This window comes from Coenobita brevimanus, chromosome 105 (genome assembly GCF_032717465.1).
Source record: "Coenobita brevimanus isolate Jiangsu-jjx chromosome 105, ASM3271746v2, whole genome shotgun sequence".
Taxonomy (NCBI): Eukaryota; Metazoa; Arthropoda; class Malacostraca; order Decapoda; family Coenobitidae; genus Coenobita; species Coenobita brevimanus.
In genome coordinates this window covers 6,541,589-6,565,942 of record NC_137058.1, presented here as the reverse complement: position 1 = coordinate 6,565,942, position 24,354 = coordinate 6,541,589, and the positions used below count along the sequence as shown (strand labels likewise).

Sequence of the window (24,354 nt, the reverse complement as noted above, 5' to 3'; positions counted from 1 at the left end):
TATTTAAGAGACAGGAAAAGATCGACTAGGGTGAGTGAGCAGACTAAAGCCAAAGACTTTGTAGAAGTTATAAAATAACAAAAATGGAGGTGGACAGGTCATGTAGCATGAATAATGAATAACCAATGGAGCAAGAGGCTGACTGACTGGACACCAAGAGATTATAAGCGTAGCAGAAAAAGGCCAGACAAGAGGTGGAGAGATGAGATAGAGATGTTTGCGGGAAAATATGGCAGAGATTGACTCAGTCAAGGAATTCGTAGAGAAGGTTAGGGGGGGCTTTGTTCAACAGTGGACTTGCAGTGGCTGATGATGATGACGATGGTATATATATATATATATATATATATATATATATATATATATATATATATATATATGCAGTGGGGGGGGGGGGGAGGGGCACATTTGTCTTTTTCCAGATCTGTCCAAACTCAGTCGAATAGTTTCAGAGCCATTAACTCGGTCGAATAGTTTCAGAGCCATTAACTCAGTCGAATAGTTTCAGAGCCATTAACTCAGTCGAATAGTTTCAGAGCCATTAACACAGTCGGATAGTTTCAGAGCCATTAACTCAGTCGAATAGTTTCAGAGCCATTAACTCAGTCGAATAGTTTCAGAGCCATTTCTTTATTTATGTGAGTTCATGATCAGTCAGGGAAATTCTGATCTGTTAGACACTGGGTAATGGTATCAGTGATCAGTGATGGTATACAGATGCAGTGGTTTTTAATTTTTGCACTTGGAGAAAATGTTATGCTTTTGTAACATTTAGTTTGTGTTCAGGATGAGAGCTGCAGTGAGCACGGAGATGAGCTGCGGTATTGGTGCTGCGGCTGTGAGGTGCAGCTTTGTAACCTCTGTCTCAACTCTGGCCTCCATCTGGGTCACAATGTCCTTCTGGCCAAGGCATACATGCAGGAAAAGAGAGACGTCCTCGAAACATGCATCAAATTGTTAATCGAGACCCAGCTGAAACAGTGTGACAGTAAAACTGAAAATCAGAGAAATAAGGTGAAGCAAAGTTTTGGTAAGTTGGTGCAGGAGTTGAGCGAGCTGTGTGAAAGCAGCTCCACTCTGCATAACACTCGGCTTAACTTGCTTCAGTTACTAGACAAAGTCAAGAAGATAAGCAGTATCACAGAACTGAAGCAAGCTGAGGCTAAACTGGGGGAGTTTCAGTGTGAAGAGCGAGGCAGAGGCCATGCTGAGGCAGCATCTGGAGACTGTGGGTCTGCCAGTAAGGTGACTCAGGAGGATATACATGCAGATGCTGCTCAGAATATACAACAAACTACAAATGTTGTCAGAGGCGCCATACTTGAAGCTGCGTCAGAAGCATCAAATGTGCAGCAGGAGGATAAGGGTTGGTGCGCTCGGCTGGACTACAAGGACGGGCGCCTGCTGCTGCACTGCCTCGGCTGTCCTGACGACACCCTCCTCTCATTCTCATACAAGGTACCACTTTAAGTATTTATCACCACATCTTCACAGTCATTCTACAGTCTTCCATGCATCATGCTGCTGCACTGCCAGGGCTGTCCTGATGACACCCTCCTCTCATTCTCATACAAAGTACCACTTTAATTCTTGCCACATCTTCAGTCATTCTACAGTCTTTGCTGCACTACCTCGGCCGTCCTAATGACACTCTTCTCTAATTTACATACAGGGTAGAAATTTGTATATTTCTCACCACATCTTCACTGTCATTCTCCAGTCTTCCATGCACCATTATGACGCTAAGATACCGTACGTATACAATACAGTAAAATCCAGTTATGGTGGACAAGATGGAGGTAAAGCACTTTCACATTAACTAATATCCTGAATAAACCAGCTTTTAAAGAAGGAAAAGACATACCAGGTGGCTGAAGCCGCACGGTGTTGTAAACAAAGATGTGGACATTACAGTACAATTCATTACTCTTGCCTCTGCATACGATTTCACAGTAATGCTTAGCAGTAGCAACAAAAATCTTAATTCTAAAATTTAAAGTACAGACTGTGGATAATTAAGTCATAAAAACAACGTCTAAGTACACACCACAAATGTGATATAAGCAGACCTGTAGTGGTTCTAGCTGTAGGCATGTTTCACCTGTGTGTTGTGTGCAATGTTCATACTTTGATAATTATTTAATTGTAATTTTTCATCATTCATTCATCATCCAATCCTACGTTGCCCCATGAGAAGCGTAGGAGCCCGGGGCTAGGCAAGTTGGTCCTGACATTTAAGATGAGAGTGACAAGCCTCACTCAAACCCTGGGAGGCATTACGTGAGCAATAAACCCCAACCATCCCTTAGATATAAACCTTCACCGGCTCCATCCGGTTGGAGCTCCGTAATTACCCACTAAACCACCAGGCGCCAAAATTTGGCTATATGGTTACCACCCGGCGCATAAATGGTTTCCTTGTGTACAGGAAATCATCTGGCTTGTCACTCAGTGTAGAGACACCCATAGGCTGAAGGAAGAGGAAAGAATGAAGGAAAGAAAGACAGAAGAGGGCGTGTAAAGTCACCCATAGGCAGAAGGACGAGGAAAGAATGAAGGAAAGAAAGACAGAAGAGGGTGGAAGGAAAGAACGATGGAGGAGAGGAAAGGGCAGACACCCGAGAGCAGCACTACATCGAGTGAGAGGATGGTGAGCGCCCCCACCCACATTTATTGAAATTTAAAAATAACGAAAAGGATGTGTGGTTTTTATTGGTCATTTCAGTAAAATACTGGGAAGTATAAGGAAGGCAATATACAGAACAGCGGTGGAGTTTCCATTCTGCCTCAAGCCTTTGAGTCGTCAAGCTAGGGAGTTGGTCTTTGCTTCCGTGACTAATTGGTACAAACACGTGGATGAGCTGCAGTGAATCTTGATGCAGCTAGTGAAGCCAGTTTGGTAATTGCAGAAATGGATTTTAGGCATAGTTTTGAGAGGGAAAATAGTGCATCTGCGAGGGCTCATTTCTCAACCGAGATTGAGGTACGAGCGAAAGTGTTCTCCCTCATAATTCACCCATAAGGTTGGCAGTAACTGTACCTCCACAGTGGTTGACAACTGAACCTATGTTGATATTTTATGTATATATATATATATATATATATATATATATATATATATATATATATATATATATATATATATATATATATATATATATATATATGATGCGAATGAATGTGTTTGAATAGATGAGTAAATGGGGAGTGTGTCGTCCTGTCACGGCTACCTCCCTTTCCTTGGGGGAAGCAGCCTAGGTATCTGTCTATCTATGTCTGTCTCTGTCTGTCTGTCTGTCTGTCTCTCTCTCTCTCTCTCTCTCTCTCTCTCTGTATACAGGTATATATATTAGGGGACTTCACTCCAACATCATCTCTGTTCACAATTTCCTCCAGTTTTAATGCCCAGATCTACTCTTTTTGACAAAGACTGAAGTAAACTCCACCTCTGATTTAGCTAGATTTAATTTTCCTGGTTATATCTTGATTTAAAATTTCAGATCCAAAGGAGGCTTATATTGCCTCGCTTAATCAGAACGTGTCCTGGAGGAGATAACTAAACTTATCATTATTATTATTTTTTTTAATGCGAGGAAGAAGGAACCATAGCCTGAGCCCACAAAACAGTTCCTTCCAATAATAAAACAAAAACAATACAAAAGAGAGCCAAATTCAAGATCCATTCATTTCGTGATGCCTGGACACACTGCATTTGAAAGATTGGAGATCATAGGAAATAGGAAATACAGACAGAGGGAGACACTTCCAGAGTTGACCTATTGCATAAATGAAGGACTGGGAGTAGCGGTTAACTCTTGCATGAGAGAGTTGGACAGAAAATGGATGAGAGTTTGTTGGAAGATTTTGACGGGTTGATAGGTGTAAAAACTGAGTCTTTGATGCATTAAAAACAACAAGATTACTTTTACCCCAGTCAGATATTACAAGCCAAGTCAAATATTAGATGTGCCATAGCTTCATCCCTTGTTTGTTGAAATAACTGCCGAGATGGACGTTGTGGAAACCAAGTGGAAAGGTGAAGGGTGGAATCATCAGTGTACGAGTGGATAGGGTTAGGTATACAGCTTAGAAGATCATTGATGAATAAAAGGAAGAGAGATGGTGATAGGACAGAGGCCTGAGGAACACCATTGTTGATAGATCTAGGAAAAGAACGATGGTCGTCTACAACAGCAGCTATAGAACGACCAGAAAGGAAGCTATAGATGAAGGCACAGGTAGAAGGATAGAACCGTAAGAGGGCAGTTTGGAAATTAAAGATTTATGCCAGACTCGACCGAAAGCCTTTGAGATGTCAAGTGCAATGGCAAAGCTTTCATCAAAGTCCCGAAAGGAGGATGACCAGGAGTCTGAAAGGTAGGTGAGAAGATCGCCAGTGGAGCGTCCCTGACGGAACCCATATTGACAATCGGGAAGAAGGTTGTGATAGGAAAGATACTTTAAAACCTTTCTGTTAAGAAGAGACTCGAAAACTTTTGAGACACAGGATGTTAAAGCAATTAGACGACAGTTATAGGGTTGGGAATGGTTACCCTTCTTTAGGACTGGCTCAGTGAGAGCAAACTTCAAGCAAGAAGGAAAGGTACAAGTTGAAAGACAAAGGCGAAACCATTTACCTAGGAAGGGTGTAAGCACAGAAGAACATTTCTTGAGTACAACAGGAGGGACTCCATCAGGCCCATATGCATTGTTAGTATTGAGGCCAGTGATGGCAGAAAATACATCAGCTGAAGAAATTTTAATGTCAGCCATGAGGATGTCAGAGGGGGGAAGTGATGAAGGAACAGCACCGGAATTGTCTAACATGGAATTGAAGGAGAAAATCTGAGTGAGGAGATCTGCTTTATCAGTAGAAGAAATAGCTACAGAGCCATCAGAGTAGAAAAGAAGAGGGAAGGATGATGAGGTAAAGTTGTTAGAAAGGTTTTTGGCAAGGTGCCAGAAGGAGCGGGAAGAATTCAAGTTGGAGAGTTGAGAGCATTTAGCATGGATGAAACTATTTTTAGCAGAGCGAAGAACAGACATAGCACGATTCCGGGCAGAAACATAAAAAAGATGTGATTCAGGGATGGGTTGGCTCTGGTATCTTTTATAGGCCCTCTCCTTGTTGCGGACAGCATTAGAACAAGCGTGATTAAACCAAGGCTTTCTTGCATTAGTCAAAAGATATGAGAAAGAAATGTAAGCTTCCATGCCTGAAAGAATAACCTCCATAATGCACAAGGCACACTCAGATGGCTTTTGGCCATGGAAACAATAATAATTCCAGGGAAAATAAAAGAAGTACTGCCTGAGGGCCTCCCAATCTGCAACTCCAAAGTGCCACGGACGATGTCTCTTTGGAGGGTCCACAGGCCGTACCGGAGCGATAGGACAAGTTAAGGTACTAAGGTTATGATCAGAGGAGCCCAATGGAGAGAAAAAATTAGCAGTGTAAGCAGAAGGACTAGTAGTAAGGAAGAGAGCTTTCTCCAAGACGGTCAGGGATATGGGTAGGGTACTGTACAAGCTGCTGTAGGTCATTCAGGATAGAAAAAATGTTAGCTTGTTCACCAGGTGGACTAGTGAAAGTAGAGGAGAGCCAAAGGTGGTGGTGAACATTGAAATCTCCTAGAATGGAGATTTCAGAGAAAGGAGAAATGGATAGAATGTGTTCCACTGTAGAAGTAGGATAGTTGAAAAATTTTTGATAGTCAGTAGAATTAGGCAATAAGTAAACAGTGCAGATATATTTAGTCAGAGAATGGCAGGAGAGCCGAAGCCAGAGAGAAGAGAATTCAGAAGAATCAAGAGGAAAGGCTGCAAATGTTGCAGAAATGAAAAAGAAGTGAGTCAGACAGTGGTTCCGGCACGATGAGTCATTACTGGGAGAGGGGCAGATGGTGGGGGCAATTATGGTCCGCCCCCCTCCCTGGGTCTCCGAGGCATGGTTATAATGTGCCATTTTTCGTTTTTAATTTTGAAAAGGTAGTGTAGTGTGTACTGTGCATGTAGATTGATACTGACAGTTAGAGAAACTTGTACTGGAGAGCGTGCTGGCCTTCTCTTTGTGTTACTGAAATAATGAAAAAGTTCAGCAAAGGAGGATGGTCAGGAACTAGTCCCAAGGGCCGATGAAACGGGAGCTCCAGCTCTCCCTGTCATCAGCTTTCCATCCACCATGGGAGTACTGCCCTGCTCGATTGGTGCTGCAGTCTACTCCTTATTTCGACCATTCCATATACAAATTAAATTCTTTTGGTAAAATTAAATATTTCTGTTGTGTTTATCGTTCCCCTAATGCTCCTCCAGAGCCGAGTCTGTTTGACTCCCTGTCTTCACAGCTAAGTGTCCTCAACATTAATACTGCATCAGGAATTACTATTCTGGGTGATTTTAATGTCCATAATGTTGAATGGCTCACTTATTCAGCCAGAACTGATGATTCTGGTCTTGAATGTGAGCTATTTGCAGACTCATTCAATCTCACCCAATTAGTCAGTCAACCTACCCGTGTACAAGACAACTCTGATCAAAATCTCCACCTATTGGACTTGTTTATAACAACCAGTTCAGATTATTATAATGTCGAAGTGAAGTCCCCCCTCGAATCCACTGATTCAAGCCACCAGTTCAACACCTACCACACCCTCCTACTCTGAACCTGTCCTGGTGACTAAATGGCACTTCGACAGGGCAGACTGGGAGGGTCTTCAAAATTTTTTCATGGATATTCCTTGGACCTTCTTTTTCTCTCAAGATGCAAGCTCCACATTGGTCCATATACAATATTTACAGTAATTAAAGTCGGCATGGAAACATTCATTCCCCATCACAGTTACAGAAAAAAGATGCAATTCACCTAAATAGTATGACCATAATTGTGCTAGAGTAACAGAACATAAAACAATAGCCTATAACACTTATACAAGGACCAAAACTAAAGAAACCTTTAACTATTATACAAATATCAGAAACCACGCCAAAACTATTATCAGTCTTTCTAAATCTAACTTTCTTCATAGACAAGCTAACAAACTACTAAAAACCCAAATGACAACAAAATATTCTGGTCTGTCCTTAATTCATTCAAATCTAACGGCACTACCACCTCTTCCTTTCCACTGTTACAGACCCCCATTGGAAATCTAGTAAGTGACCCACGTGGAAAAGCCAGTCTTCTTGTTGATATTTTTTTCAACAAACAACTCTAAATACAGCAAATCACAATATTCCTGTACTTGATTTTGATTCCGCTCAAATACCTACTTTCATGATTCACACCAGATACGTACAAGCTGTATTACAGAATCTCTCAGTAGACAAAGCTACTGGTCCAGATGAAATTCCTTCAGTAGTACTTAACTGCTCCTCAGTTTGGTTCCTGTATTGGCAAAATTTTTCCGCTTATGCATCTGTACCTCAAGTTTTCCAGCTTCTTGGAAAGAAGCAAATATTCATCATGTTCCTAAAAAGGGGGCCACTTCTGATCCTTCAAACTATAGACCAATCGCTATAACTTCCGTTTGCAATAAAGTATTTGAGATACTAATAAATAAACGCACAGTCAAGCACTTAGAAGTCAATAAATTAATCAATGATCGACAGTATGGATTTAGACAAGAACGTTCAGCTGTACACATTCTTTGCCTTCTTAACCATCAGATTAACATAACAATAGACCAACATAGTGAAACACACACAAGAGCACTTGATATTTCAAAAACATTTGACAGTATGGCACCGGGCCATATTGTCTAAGCTGTCACACTATGGCCTTGCATCGCTGGTTCCTCTAATTTCTTCTTACTTTCATAATAGAAAAATACGGGTCATGGTAGATGGAATTTATTCCCAATTTCGTTCCATGAATGATGGCGTACCTCAGAGATCAGTTTCGGCCCCAACCCTCTTTCTCATTCATATAAATGACCTCCTGTCTGTACCTCACAACCCAATACACTCTTATGTTGATGACTCGACACTTCATAGTTCTTTCACATTTAGTACCTCCTTTACACAATCTGATATTATAAATTTCCAAATAAACACAGCAGTTTCGCAGAAGCAGGACCTTTCTAAAATTAATCAATGGGGACAAACAAATCTTGTCTCATTTAATGCTCAGAAAACTAAATACATTAATTTCTCCAGCAGAAAAAAAAACCTTAGACTCCCGCATAATTTTAAATGATGTCAATATTTCCATATCCACTACAATTGATATCCTAGGTGTCACACTAAACACCAACCTAAACTGGACAGCTTATATTAAATCCCTTCCTAAAAATGCATATAAAAAATTAGGACTTACGTACAGAGTTCGTGAATTCTTCACTGACGAGCAGTTGGCCACAATATACAAAAGTCACATGTGTTCTCAGATAGAATACTGTTCGCCACTGCGGAGTGGATGTGGAGCGGTTGCATTGAGGCAGTTGGACAAAATTCAAAATAAAGCCATTAGATTAATCAATAATCCTGCCATTACGCAGGACCTTCCTCCATTATCAGTATGTAGAGATGTTGCATCTTTAGCATTATTTTACCGATATTTTTACCGTAAGTGCTCTGACGAACTTGCCTCAATTGTGCCTTCCCTTCATATTTTCTCTCGAAATACTCGGGCAGCTGGGAGCGCCCATGAACTTACAGTACACTCTCTCCCCCACAGTGCAGAACCTCTGCTTATCAGAATTCATTTATCCCCAGAACTACTGTTCTCTGGAAGTTACTTCCTGGGAGTTGCTTTCCACAGACATTTAATCCACTTTTATTTCAGTCCAGTTGTTATAAATATTTTATGAATGGAGGATGCCTTTAGGCAAGTGGACTTTTTTTTCTTTGTTTTTCCTTCCTCCATTCATTGTCTCTTAATATATGTATATATATATATATATATATATATGTATATATATATATATATATATATATATATATAGATAGATAGATAGATAGATAGATAGATAGATAGGAGATAGAGAGATAGATAGAGATATATATAGATAGATAGATAGATACTGTGTGTGTGTGTGTGTGTGTGTGTGCTTGCCTAATTGTACCACTTCAGGAATGAATCAAGCTCGTACTGTCCCGTGTATTAAACCATTATTATCATACATATTCTTAAATATATGAATAGTTTTCTCACACACTATTTCATTCGGTAGTGCATTCCACTGATCAGTTGCTCTGTTTGGGAAACTGAATTTCCTTTCGTCTTTGTCACCTCTCTTCTTATGCAGTTTTTTGCCGTGTCCTCTTGCTGCTGCCTCCCCATAAGTTATATACTCATTGATGTCTATTTTCTCTTTCCCTGAGATGCATTTATATAACGTAATAATTCCTCCAGTTTTTCCTTCTCTCTTGTAATGTTGGTAGGTTCAGTTTTACTAGTCTTTCTTCATAGCTTAGATCCCTTAAACTTGGTGCCCATCTTGTAGCGGCCTTTTGTATTTTTTCAATCTTATCTATGTTTTTTGAGATGAAGATTCAAGACTACTGATGCATATTCCAGGGTTGGTCTGATGAATGAAGCTATTATCTTTCTCGGCATTTTTTCATTTATATATGTGAATGCTATTCTCATATTAGCAAGCAGTGTATGCATGTTCCGTACCTTCTCATTTATGTAGTCAGCCGGACATAGTCTGTTATTGATAATCACTCCTTGGTCCTTCTCCTTTTCTGATATGTATAAGGTTGAACTTCCTAGCGTATAATCCCAATCTGGTCTTTTTTCACTTTTACCAAACTTGATTACATGGCATTTGTCCACAGTGAATTCCATTTGCCATCTATTGCTCCATTCATGAAGCTTATTTAATTCCTCTTGTTGCTCTGTGCAGGAGTCTGTGTTTGTAATTCTCCTTTGTATTTTTGGATCATCAGCAAACATATTTAGATAGCTCCCATTTCCAATGTTCCTGTCTATATCATTTATTTATACAAAAAACATATTTGGTGCAAGCACTTTGAATGTGGAACTCCGCTAGTCACTTCCCTCAGTGATGAGTAATTTTCCCTTAGTAGTGTTCTCATTTCCCTTTTTCTGAGAAAATCTGCATCCAACAGTACAATTTACCTTGGATTTCTCCTTGATGGTACAGTTTCCATAAAAGTCTTTGGTGCGGTGCTTTGTCAAATGCTTTCTTAAAATCTAAATAGATACACTCATCCTTCTCTTTTCTGTGGTGTTTCTGCAAGTCCTTCAGTTGCTTAATAGATTCCTAACACATGATTTTCCTTTTCTGAAACCGAACTTTATGTTACCATATTGTATTTTTCCAGCTGGTTTACCCAAATTATTTGTATTAGCTTTCTAGTTCCTCGCTTACAACACTGGTCAGTGATGCTGGTCTGTAGTAGAATATATATATATATATATATATATATATATATATATATATATATATATATATATATATATATATAATATATATATATCCATTCATCCATCCGTCATCCACTCCTACATTGCCCCATGAGGAGCGTAGGAGCCCGGGGCTAAGCAGTTGGTCCCGACATTTAAGATGAGAGTGACCAGCCTCACTCATCCCTGAGTGGCATTACATGAGCAATCAACCCCAACCATCCCTTGGATATAAACCTTCACCGGCTTAATCCGATTGGAGCGCAATAATTACTCACTAAACCACCAGGCGCCAAAATTTGGTTATATGATTACCACCCAGCGTAGTAAATGGTTTCCTGGTGTACGGGAAACCATTTGGCTTGTCACTCAGTGTAGAGTCACCCACAGGCAGAAGGAAGAGGAAAGAATGAAGGAATGAAAGACAGAAGAGGGAGTGTAACGTTACCCTTAGGCAGAAGGACAAGGAAAGAATGAAGTAAAGGATGACAGAAGAGGATGGAAGGAAAGAAGGATGGAGGAGAGGAAAGGGCAGACACCCGACAGCAGCACTACATCGAGTGAGTGGATGGTGAGCGCCCCCACCGACCACTTTATATATATATATATATATATATATATATATATATATATATATATATATATATATATATATATATATATATATATATATATATATATATATATATATATATATATATATATATTTACTGCGCTGGGTGGTAACCATATAACAAATATGGCGACTGGTAGTTTAGGCGCTTCAATCAGATTGAGCCGGTGCAGGTTTATATCCAAGGTGTGGTTGAGTTTTATTGCTCACGTAGTGTCATTCAGGGATGAGTGAGGCTGGTCACTCTCATCTTAAATGTCAGAGCCAACTTGCCAGGCCAGGGCTCCTACGCTCCTCATGGGGCAAGGTACGATTGCATGGTGGAAGGAAGGATGAATATATATACTGACAACAGGGAACCATTAACTACGCTGGATGGTGACCATATAACGAAATTTTGGCGCCTTGTGGTTTAGTGGGTAATTATTGCACTCCAATCGGATTGAACCGGTGAAGGTTTATATCCAAGGAGTGGTTGGGGTTTATTGCTCATGTAATGCCACTCAGGGATGAGTGAGGCTGGTCACTTTCATCTTAAATGTCAGGATTAACTGCCTAGCCTCGGGCTCCTACACTCCTCGTGAGGCAACGTAGGATTGTATGATATATATATATATATATATATATATATATATATATATATATATATATATATATAGATATATATATATATATATATAATGGGTAGCGTGTCCTCTGCTTCCTGTAAATTTATTATCCCCTCTCCGCTGTGAAAAAAGTATGAGATGATGTGCAGCAGTTAAGTACTGGTAGGTGACCCAACATAATATACTCAGATTTCCCATGACACCGGCAGTTTATCCTCCTTATGAAAGAGTCAGTGTGAAATGATACACTTGCTGACTACATCTAGTGTTGCTCTTGATGAATGTGACTGAAGCTGGACGGCATCCTCAACCACTGATGCTATTGCTGCAAGTTTACTCTGTGGGGGCCGGGTCTGCTGGAGATGGACTCTGTAAGTGATGCTTCAGTTCATATCGAATATTATGCCTGTGAGTCATATTACAACTGTTTTAACAAAAAAGCCAGAGCAGTGTTGCTTATCCTTTTACCCTCTAGCTGTTAGTTTACCGCCTGAGTCAGAGGGTACCATAAAATCTAACCTACACTACCAAGCGGTTTCTTGAAACTTATGCAATATTTTATTTAAGTCAAGTTTGGAAAAGTTTCACGATATTGCAATCATACCACTGTATGACAAGATTAATAAGAAACATTATGTGTAGCTGTGTATGAATACAGATTAATTAAGATCATGACTGTTTAGTAACCGCTTTGAAACAAGGTATAGTGTATGCTTGACATTTTAATACGAGTATGCAACAGTGCTTGATTACAACTGATTGGTTTAAGATTTGTAACTGATCTGAAATGTTTAGTCATCATCATCTTCCGGACCTCCTTTCCCTCCCTAGGGAAGTGTTTAGAATATAGTAAACTCATGGCATATCCAAAGAAAAAAACTGAAGAATTTGACGGCAATATCAGTCATCAAAGCTGCTGTTATTGCTCAAGCTGCTCATGCCTGGCCCAGCAGACCCGTCGACCACAAGGAAGTAACTGACCCTATGGAGTCATCCTATAGGTTCTCCACACCGTTGATGTGTCTGCGTCTTAATGTGGCAGGTGTGCAAGCTTCATAATATAGGTTATGGGTGTGGGCGTATTGTACAAGTGAGGAACATGTTATGTGCGATTTCTCCCAACCCAGATCTAAGCTGGTAACTAAGGAGGGTAGGGTTATGTCCTGATCTGAGCCTAGCAATAGGTGTACTCGATCAGGTCTATTTCAGGGTGGATATCAAGAGGTAGACCTTATAATGTTCTGATCGATGTTTTATATTGCCCAGCACTTGAAATAAATATGTACTGTATATGTTTCTTCATTGCTAGTTTTTGAGTCAGACATGGTGTGATTAAAGAGGCAACATAATAATGTAGTCAGTTAAAAGTACGTTTACAGAGCACTTTCTTGAGTAGGATTACGATTACACAAAATTCGAATGTACTTATGATTATTTGTTGTGAAATCGGAATTACAGGACTGGTTTCTTCCTATATATTAATAAAATAGATGTGCCATTTCTTCCTGTGCGTTCAGAGAAAATATGGCAACCGTATACCCAGTCCTGCGATATATATATATATATATATATATATATATATATATATATATATATATATATATATATATATATATATATATATATGTAGATTTTATCTAAAACCATGTGCGCACCTTTCCTTATTTCTGATGATTTTTGTTTTAGGGAGGGGGGCTGGGTAAGAGCTATATCTTCCCTCTTTTTACTGTTTGAGAATATTCAGTTTGGTAAGGGGGGCTGGTCCCCTAAAATTCATGGTTGGAAAACTGTATATAGCAGATGACCTTCCCAGTAACCAGACGAAGCCACCTAGGGAGTTTCATTAAAATCTCTTGTATATGATCCTGTATATTTTGGGGAGGGGGGCCTACACCCAAACAGTCATCGGGGGGAGGGGTCACGCTCAGCAAATATTGTATAACGGATTAAAGCCCATTGTACAACATATACTAATACATCAAAGCCATATCTACCCTCTTTCCACCATTTCTGGAAATATTTTGTGAGGAAGTCTGACCCCCTCCCCCTCAGAATCGTGGTTGAAAAAGTGTATCTAGTGGAAGACCGTCCCAGTACCCAGTTGAACTAACCTGGGAAGTTTCACTGAAATCCATGAAATAGCCTAGCAGTAATTACACACACACAAAAAAAAAAAAAAAATCGTGAGCATCAATATAGGGCGAGTTGCAGAAATGATTCCATCCTGTTTCACAAGATTGATAATATAAAATGAAAGATATCACTCCGTTTTGATTTTTCATTGGTTTAACTTATATTCGTTTTATAATTACAGTCTTGATCTAGACTGTAGTTTACGTTCCAACAGCATTATTAAGGGAAGCGTCTGTGTAATTTATCCCACTAACGTTCCAACAGCATTATTAAGGGAAACTTCTGTGTAATTTATCCCAGTAACGTCGTTCTGTTATAGTCTTCATAACTAATTTACTGTACTAGTTACCTGTGTACAACCATACTCTACAGACCTGCTGCATCACCCACACTAGGGTGGTAGTCAGCGTGTTATACCCGATATAAACACCTGTGTTTCTTTTTGTTTTTACCCCCGTTAGAGAAGTTTGTGTGTGTGTGTGTGTGTGTGTGTGTGTGTGTGTGTGTGTGTGTGTGTGTGTGTGTGTGTGTGTGTGTGTGTGTGTGTGTGTGTGTGTGTGTGTGTGTGTGTGTGTGTGTGTGTGTGTGTGTGTGTGTGTGTGTGTGTGTGTGTGTGTGTGTGTGTGTGTGTGTTTTCCCATTATATCTCATGAACGGCTTGAACTATCAACATAAAACCTTCAGGGCATCAAGATACGGCCAAAATCTTGGACTTGGCCAACAGAATATTCTGGCGAGCGATTAGCATTCGGGTTCCGAATGTACGATGCAGTTACTTTGTACATATTACTAGTAGTGTGTAACAGATTACGAATGGAATTTTATATAAAAATTTGTAATCCATTGTAATCGATTAAGACTACAGATTACTGCTTGTCCGGTTTGAGTGTCTGGAGTTGGGATGCTATTGGTGAGCGTTTGTGCAGTAATTGTGTTACGTACCTAATTGTGCAGTGTAAAGCTGCTCTGTGTTAGCGGAGGTACTCTTATTGCAGGATTTTTTTTTTCCAGAGTGTAATTGAGCTGTGAAAGTAGTATTGATGCAACAGTAACGATGTACAGAACGTTGTTCTGTATGGTTTGCAAGGTGTGGTAGTGAGTTAGCTAGGAGGGGGCCTTGCAGGGAAGACCCAGGACATAACTGACATGATACATTTATATTGATTGTAGAGTAGGAAGAGTGTTTCCTTTTGTTGCACAAAGTTTGTTCCTTTAATTGCCCTAAATGCACTGTGTCTGGCGATGCAGTACTTCTTAATGTGTTGTATATGGCCCTTGAAGGTGAAGCCAGCGTCATGTGCCACTCCAGTGGTGTTACTGGAGGACGTATGTGACATGGAGACGGTAGGAGTGAACTTGTGCTTATGATTCTTGCGGGTGATGATTGTAGTTGTGGATTTGGCCGAAGAGATCGTCAGCTTTTGTTCTCAACCTATGTCTGAAGAGTGTTGAGGTATAGTCTTGTTGGGGTGTGCAGGGTGAGTCTGCGATGTGGTGTATGGTTTTGTTACAGTGTCATCTGCATATGTGAGTGGCTGGAGCGGAAGAATGTCATGCACGTGGTATATTTTGAAAAATATGGGTGAAAGATCAGATCCCTAAGGAACTCCACTAGGAAAATTTCGTGCCATTGATGACTTGCTCTGGAGTGTAGCATTTGCGTGTCTACCAGACAAGAAGGTGGCAAGTCGGAGTTTGTTGGTGGTCTCCATATTAAAGTGCTGTAGATTTTTTGTGTTTGGTTTGCATTGGGTATGGCATGAAAAGGTTTACTAATGTCTGTACATATCTATCTACCTATATACCTAGGCTGCTTCCCCCAAGGAAAGGGAGGTAGCCGAGACAGGACGACTCACTCTCCATTCACTCATCCATTCAAACACATTCATTTAAACACATTCATTCGCATCTTAGCCCCAAATGGGAGAACGGACAGATCCTCACCGCACCACACCGCACAAGGGTCAACTGCGCAATGCAATCAGTGACATCCGCAGCAGGGCCCGACAGCAGAACTGGTTTACCCCTGCCACATCATAACAGACCCATCCCCTTACCCGCACCTGACCTGACTAGCTGATCAGACCAAATGCGGGAGAATATCCCCTCAGGGCTGCGTCATCACTTATTCATTCACAATTTCTCTCCATTTATTTCTGTCACGCACAGCCACTCTTCCTTGCTCAACAGACATCCCTCTCGCATCCAGCACTCTCTTCACACTGTCCATCCATCCTATTCGTGGTCTTCATATGGGAAGTGTATATTGTATCAACCTTGTGAAGCTTGTGTTGTCAGAAGCGTATTGTGTAACGTTGTTTAGTAAGGTGTTTGTGCAGTGGAGAGCTTTAAAGCCGTATTGTGAGGAAGTGGCACATTATGTATGATTTTGTTAAGATTTAGGCAGTTATCATAGATGGTGCACTAAGTAGTGTTATGCAGAGTTATATGAAGAGGCGTGTGTTGGGTCCATGTTTGGCTGAAGAGTAATGTTATGACGATTGTAGCATGTTTCCAGATATTGGGAATGGTACAATGTGCATATGAGTATCCGACGATATTTGTGAGGGACTGGATGTCATGTGATACAAAACTGTTCAGTTGTAGGTTGCTGATGCAATCCAGCTCTGTCAGGTGTTTGTGATGGTTAGAGAAAGTGTATCATGTTTGAAAAGGTACAGCAAGGTAGAAAGGTTGCTAGTTCACTGAAGCAATGATAAGGAATAGGAAAGTGAGGATGGAAGTAATAAATAATCGCTGCATGACAGTATTCGCATCCCCACTCTGGCATATGGAAGTGAAGCTTGGATCCTGGTGGCAGAGCGTGAGTCAGGAATGATAACAGTGGTTATCTGAGAGGAGCATGTGAAGTTACATGGAGAGACATACATACAAATGAGGAAGTAAAGGAGCATTGTGATGTTGATGTGGAGATGACTGAAGGTGTTATAGGAAGTCATTTTTTATGGTTCGGCCCTGTGGAGAGGAGAATATATTTGAGTGACATGGAGGGGGGAAGGAGGAGGGGGAGACCTAGGATGAGATGGATGGATGGAGTGGAGAGATATATGAAAGAAGGGGAGTGTGAGTTGGAGGGAGGGCAGCCAAATGGCAGATGACAGCGACGTGGAGGCGATTTGTTTATGGCCACCCCTTATGGGATTAAGGCGTGTAACAATTAATAGGGATCTATAGAATACACTACCACTGAACTTCGTCTGGTATACCACTGGGAAAAAATTCTCTGATGATGGAGGAGGACAAACTACTAAGGTGGAGGCGAAGTAGAGGCAACCAGTGGGCAAGTTTTTGTATCCTACACACTGTATTTAGTGAACCGTAAGGTACAGTTATACAGATACCTACGCTTTACTTTTTGATGAAACTAACACTGCATGAAGAAGAGTGATAAATAAATTTCCAACCATAAAGGAACAGAACTGTGTTTTAACACTTGGTTATTGACTGACATATGAGGAGAATGGCTTTCTGCTGGACAGATGCATACCATTATTACTTAGTTCCTTGGATGTCAATAACTGAACGAAATATTTTTGCCTGGTGACATAATTTTATGGAACTGTAAAGAGAAAAAATTTCAGGTAGTATTAGTAATTGTTGTTGCAACTCCAGACTCATCTGGTCGTGAACCCAGTGGAATGCAGAAAACCGGCCCCTTCACCCACTCCCTGCCAGAGTTCTTTGTTCAGATTTTGTTGAAAGGATTGTGTGTTGTGACAATGTGGTGCGTGAGATGAGTGTGTGTTGTGGTATGTGGCTGCACTGCAGTGTAGGTATATTGGATTGTTTGTGTTTTATATTGTGCTGGTAACGTACAAGAACACGGACGAGTGGTAACTGCGTCACAGTCTGGCCGGGTGTACTCGTGTCTTGCTGGGTACGGTAACGTCTGAAGGGCCAATCTTCGGTAGTTGTTCATGAAGGATATTGTTTGACTGAAGGTTTTGAAAGGCTGAGGTGGTATTATGTATGCCTTCGTGAAGTGTGGCGCCTGGATGGAGTAAGCCTCAATTTGATGTGAGAAAAGATGTGTTTTTGTAATTGTTCAGATACAGTATTAGGTTTTATCGTTGGCAGGTATCATTAAAATGGAAAAGTATATGACCCTTTCCTTCCCATGTACTATTTTTTTTCTTGTTTAGGAGGTAAAGAAAGAAAGAAAAAAAAAGGTATTATTAATTTGTTTTTAATACAGTATTGGTTCTTAGTATTTTCAGGGACACATCGGTTCAAGGGATCAGAATAAATCATTGCTAACTACGGAAAAAAAGGACACTGAATGATGACTCATTTGATTTTTTCCTACCTCAGTTTACTACACTACATTCAGGATACATATATCTTGGACCTGTCATTACAGCCCCTCTCTTCTTCCCCCGGCAGGAACCTTGTGAAGTGTTCTTGACACTGAGTGCAGGTGGCAGTCATCTCGGTCAAGTTAACATCCGCATGTGGTGCCACGTACGTCAGGCACGCCAGTTCCTGGCACTCTGCCTGGGTGCTCTGGGACCATCCTATCGTGGCGCCAAAGCTTCTAAAGTACTGAACAGTAGTGACCAGGGAGAGTGTTTAGTTGTTGGGGGTAAACGGAAGAAGGATCAGGTATTTGCTACTCATGCTGAGATGGGATCTACTTATGAAAAACCCTTGACGACAGGATTAGTTTTTGTGTATGATAAAAGAGTAGATAAAGGCCAGAGCATTGGTTGTCTTGGTTATGGAAGAGGTTCAGAGATGCTGGAGTCTTGTTTTGTCATCTGCACTAGAGGTGACCCGGATAAGAGTATCAGATGTCCCTTCGGTGAGGTGGTGTCAGGGCTGGAGGTGGTGAGCGCTGCTGTGAGCCACAACCCCGTCACTGAGGTCACCGTAACTCACTGTGGTCTTGTCCTCCCGGATGTCTTGACACACATAAGAAAAGAGTAACTTTTGCAGCCTTGTATATTTTGTGCTGGGAACCTTCGATGGCTGTGAATGTTTTGAGCTAGTGAGAAAATCACAACACCTTTTCACAGGGTTACAAAAAGTTTACGTTAGAACGGGCTATTTGTAATGTGTCAAATGTTTCAAGTGACTGTGGCAGTCTAAACGAAGGTCGACTAATGTTGCTTTCATTGATTTTGTTTTTCTTTTTTTTTATTACATTGATGAAAACCAGTATAACACTAAAACAACATTTACTTCTACTTATAATAAGCGCATGAACACGTCATTCTTGGTACATCATTGACTGTAGCCTACATACTGTTTAAGAAAATATTCCAGTAGTTGAATTTACCTTTGAAGTAACAGTAAAGTAGATGACTAAATTATAAGCATTACAAACACAGCAAGAGGACAATACAAATATTTCACAAAAACTTTGGCTATTATTTGTGCTGTTACCTAAGGTTTACCCAATATTTTTTTTTTTTTCAGTTTGCATGCAGCTTTATTCCTAATTGATATTTCTTGCACATTTCATGCCGCATTTCTCACAGAAACCCAGATCTGACTAATCACCATACGGTCTTACTGGTTACCATCTCCTCACTATCTTTCATACCAGAGGTGGCACTTGTTGCTTTATCAAATCTGAATATGTAATTGACACTATCATGAAATTCACATTTGATTACTCACTGTATAAACTCAATTACCTTAATAAAACCACATATAGCCGTATAGTTTATTTCTTCCCCAATGCCTCAGCAGAATCCAGTATATTTGACTCCATATCCACACAGCTGACTACCCTTAACTTCACTCTTGCTACTCATACTACTGATATAACCGTGTTGTGTGATACTGACCCCCATAATGTAGAAAGATTATTGCATTCTGCCAGGACTGCGGGCTGTTCGCAGAATCGTTTAATCTCACGGAACCGATAAAACAGCCAACCACAATATCAAATAAGTCTGACCATAGTACTTATCACTTACACCTTAATCCTGACAAATAACCCAGATTAATACAGGGTAGAGGTACTATCACCAAGTGGATCCTGCGACTACAGTTTCACCAAAGCATCCTTCGTCAGTTGCCCCAAACCTGCCTGTACTGAACCAGTGTCCAGATGGTACTTTGATAGGGAAGACTGGGATGGATCAGGAATTATCTAGCTGATATTCCTTTGCAGTCTTTCTTCACAGATATCAGTTCTACCCAGTCCCCCATTAACGACTTAATACAAGTTGGTATGGAATTGTTCATACCCTGTAAACAGTTTACTAAAAGGACGGACTCCCCCAAACCGTTCGACTGCAACTGTGCAAGAGCAACGCCCAAAACTCTAACATATAACTCTCACAAAAAAAAAAAAAAAAAAAAAAAAAAAAGCCTTACTAGAAACCATGCAGAAGCAGTAATAAATGTCGCTAAATCAATTTTCTTCACAACCAAGCATCCAGACTGTTAAATAGTCCTAATGGCAATAGATTATTAGGTTCAACTCTATATAGTTTCTTAGTAACTTGAACAAGTCTACCCATTCCCCAACTAAAATCTTCAGACGGAAACACTGTAGATGAACCTCGTGGAGAAAGCTATCATTCTGGCCAGTCAGTTTGCCAGTTATTTTATCACAGAAGTCAGTCATAACATACCTGTACTAGAACTTGACTCTCTCGGAACTGCTCCACTAAAGATACAGACTAAAGTAAAATCTATCCCAGATAGTTTACCAGCTAACATGACTCCAGGTTCAGAAGAGTTCCTCCAATATGTTTGAAAAAGTGTTCCCTGAACATGCTCTTGTTGTAGCAATATTGTTCAATTATTGCTAAGTGATTTTCCACTCCCTAACTCTTGAAAATAAGCCAACATCTACCCAGTTCCAAAAAAGGAAAGTTCCTCCGACCTCTCTGACTACAGACCCATAGTATCACGTCTTAGTAAAGTATATATTTGAAATTGTCATTGATAAGCATATTAATACGCAAATTGAATCCAGCAATTTAGCTACTGACAGACAATATGATTTCGCCACGAAAGATCCACTGTTGTTATATTCAGTCTCATTACTCTTAAAATTCATCGGTCAATTGATCAACATGGAGCAAAACATGCAGTAGCACTTGGTGTTTTTAATGCTTTTGACAGAGTATGGCACCGTTCCCTGTTGTGCAAACTCCCTTGCTACGACCTATCATCTTCTGTCCCACTGATTTCCTAATATATTGGCAACAGAAAAGTAAAGGTAGATGATGAATATTCTAATTTTCTCCCAGTTAATGCCGGTGTTCCACTAGGATTAGTCCTGGCTCCAACCCTGTTCCTTATTCATATTAATGATCTGTCTTACTCATTATCCCATTCATTCATATCCCGATGGCTCAACGTTTCGCAGTTCCTTTAAACTTAACCACCCGTTCGCCAATGTTAACATTTCTAAATCTCAGTTCAGAACAGCAGTCTCTATAAATCAAGACTTATCAAAGATAGCTCAATGGGAACAAAATAATAGTTTTTCATTTGATGCTAGGGAAACATTATCTTTCCAGTTTTCTAATAGGTATTGCCAGTTACCGATATGATCTGCAATGCAACCCATATTCCAGTATCTAAAGGTACTGAATTCTCGGTGTTTAGCTTAACAGTACCCTCAGTAGGACCTCTCACGTTAGATCATTTGCTAAAACCGAGTCAAAGAAACCCGAATCTTTGTACAGAATCCGCAACATCTTCACGTACGAGCAGTTAGATATAATTTAGAGAAGTTATGTGCACTCTCAGCTCGAATATTGCGCACTCTTGTGGAGTGCATGTGGAAGTTCACTAAAACAACTGGACAAAATTCAGAAGAATAATAACCTGGCAATTACAAATCAGCAACGTCCCTTACAAGTAAAGCAAAATGTTGCTTCCCATGCACTATTCTACAGATACTTTTATGGCAAATGCTCAGACGAAGTATCGGACAGGTATCTGGCAGTGCTCATGGCTTCACACTGCCATATTGCAAGATTGTCTGGCAGTATTGTTATATTATCTGAACTGCTTCATTTTGGCACTCGCTTCCTCAGATTAGTCTCCCACAAATTTCAACCTACAGCAGTTCAAGTCCAACTGGTAATGTGGACGGTATTGAACCTTGGCCTGTAAATAACTATGAGTGAAAGGAAGTGTAGACAACTGTTTATGACGCCAGCGATGTGGTGTACTCTAGTTACAGTCACTCAACTGCTTCACAAGGTTCGCCCACACTGCCGGAAGATGTTCGATTGTGCTGCTCTTTGTCAGGCCAAAAGATTGGCCAGCCCCTGGTCAGAAATTTACTGCCGTGTGTGTATATTATGGTGATGTGTGAACAAGTCCCCGCTTCCTGGGTTAAGGTCTGCCCTGGGATACGGACACACCCAGGTCCCGGACCCCAGGTGGCACCTTCCCCTCAGTCCTTCCCCGTTCTGTGGCGATTAAGTGTTATAGGCTGATGTGCATGGTGTTTGGGCTATGGTATGGGCTATTGTTGTGCATGGTGTTTGGGCTATGGTATGGGCTATTGTTGTGCATGGTGTTTGGGCTATGGTATGGGCTATTGTTGTGCATGGTGTTTGGGCTATGGTATGGGCTATTGTTGTGCATGGTGTTTGGGCTATGGTATGGGCTATTGTTGTGCATGGTGTTTGGGCTATGGTATGGGCTATTGTTGTGCATGGTGTTTGGGCTATGGTATGGGCTATTGTTGTGCATGGTGTTTGGGCTATGGTATGAGCTATTGTTGTGCATGGTGTTTGGGCTATGGTATGGGCTATTGTTGTGCATGGTGTTTGGGCTATGGTATGGGCTATTGTTGTGCATGGTGTTTGGGCTATGGTATGGGCTATTGTTGTGCATGGTGTTTGGGCTATGGTATGGGCTATTGTTGTGCATGGTGTTTGGGCTATGGTATGGGCTATTGTTGTGCATGGTGTTTGGACTATGGTATGGGCTATTGTTGTGCATGGTGTTTGGGCTATGGTATGGGCTATTGTTGTGCATGGTGTTTGGGCTATGGTATGGGCTATTGTTGTGCATGGTGTTTGGGCTATGGTATGAGCTATTGTTGTGCATGGTGTTTGGGCTATGGTATGGGCTATTGTTGTGCATGGTGTTTGGGCTATGGTATGGGCTATTGTTGTGCATGGTGTTTGGGCTATGGTATGGGCTATTGTTGTGCATGGTGTTTGGGCTATGGTATGGGCTATTGTTGTGCATGGTGTTTGGGCTATGGTATGGGCTATTGTTGTGCATGGTGTTTGGGCTATGGTATGGGCTATTGTTGTGCATGGTGTTTGGGCTATGGTATGGGCTATTGTTGTGCATGGTGTTTGGGCTATGGTATGGGCTATTGTTGTGCATGGTGTTTGGGCTATGGTATGGGCTATTGTTGTGCATGGTGTTTGGGCTATGGTATGGGCTATTGTTGTGCATGGTGTTTGGGCTATGGTATGAGCTATTGTTGTGCATGGTGTTTGGGCTATGGTATGGGCTATTGTTGTGCATGGTGTTTGGGCTATGGTATGGGCTATTGTTGTGCATGGTGTTTGGGCTATGGTATGGGCTATTGTTGTGCATGGTGTTTGGGCTATGGTATGGGCTATTGTTGTGCATGGTGTTTGGGCTATGGTATGGGCTATTGTTGTGCATGGTGTTTGGGCTATGGTATGGGCTATTGTTGTGCATGGTGTTTGGCCTATGGTATGGGCTATTGTTGTGCATGGTGTTTGGGCTATGGTATGGGCTATTGTTGTGCATGGTGTTTGGGCTATGGTATGGGCTATTGTTGTGCATGGTGTTTGGGCTATGGTATGGGCTATTGTTGTGCATGGTGTTTGGCCTATGGTATGAGCTATTGTTGTGCTCGGTGTTTGGCCTATTGTTTAGTCGTCAAATCCGGTCCAGTCCAGTCAAGTTCAAATACGCCAAGTCCGGTCAAGTAAGTCCCACCCTCTGCTACCCAGTTAAGGGCAGCAGTTAGGGTCAGCAACTCAACTCTCTGCCACACAGTTAAGGGCAGCAGTTAGGGTCAGCAACTCAACTCTCTGCCACACAGTTAAGGGCAGCAGTTAGGGTCAGCAACTCAACTCTCTGCCACACAGTTAAGGGCAGCAGTTAGGGTCAGCAACTCAACCCTCTGCCACACAGTTAAGGGCAGCAGTTAGGGTCAGCAACTCAACCCTCTGCCACACAGTTAAGGGCAGCAGTTAGGGTCAGCAACTCAACCCTCTGCCACACAGTCAAGGGCAGCAGCTGGTTCTCAATATCCCACCAAGATGATCAGTCCGGGTCAGCAGTCGGTGGTCACCTCACCAGTCAGGTGTGAGTGAGTCAGGTCAGCCGGTGAGAGCGGCGTCATCTCAACACCCACAGACTCCTTGAAATGATCTCGCCGGGACTCCAGCCAGAACAGCACAGTGGCAACCTGTCACCTTCCACACCGCGCCACCATGACATGGCTGGAAATATATATACATATATACATACATACACACATACATACATATATCTATATCTATCTATCTGTCTATCTATCTATCTATCTATCTATCTATCTATTCTTATATTAATGCATAATGTTTATTTTCATTAATCTAATTTGTTTCTTTCCTGCGTGCACTGTGTTGATTTAAAACAGAAATCAAAAC

The 24,354-nt window shown here is 41.1% G+C and overlaps 1 protein-coding gene across 1 annotated transcript in view; it reads left to right on the top strand.

Annotated features, from left to right (window-relative positions):
* The window catches only part of LOC145416351 (uncharacterized), a 165,128-nt gene extending 146,411 nt beyond the window's left edge, over positions 1-18,717 (top strand). Inside the window, exons 3-4 of the mRNA XM_080285349.1 lie at positions 787-1,458; positions 18,131-18,717. Coding sequence (XP_080141475.1) covers positions 787-1,458; positions 18,131-18,673 — 1,215 coding nt within the window. The 3' untranslated portion in view covers positions 18,674-18,717. The remainder of the gene's footprint in view (positions 1-786; positions 1,459-18,130) is intronic.
* The last annotated feature ends 5,637 nt before the right edge of the window (positions 18,718-24,354 follow it).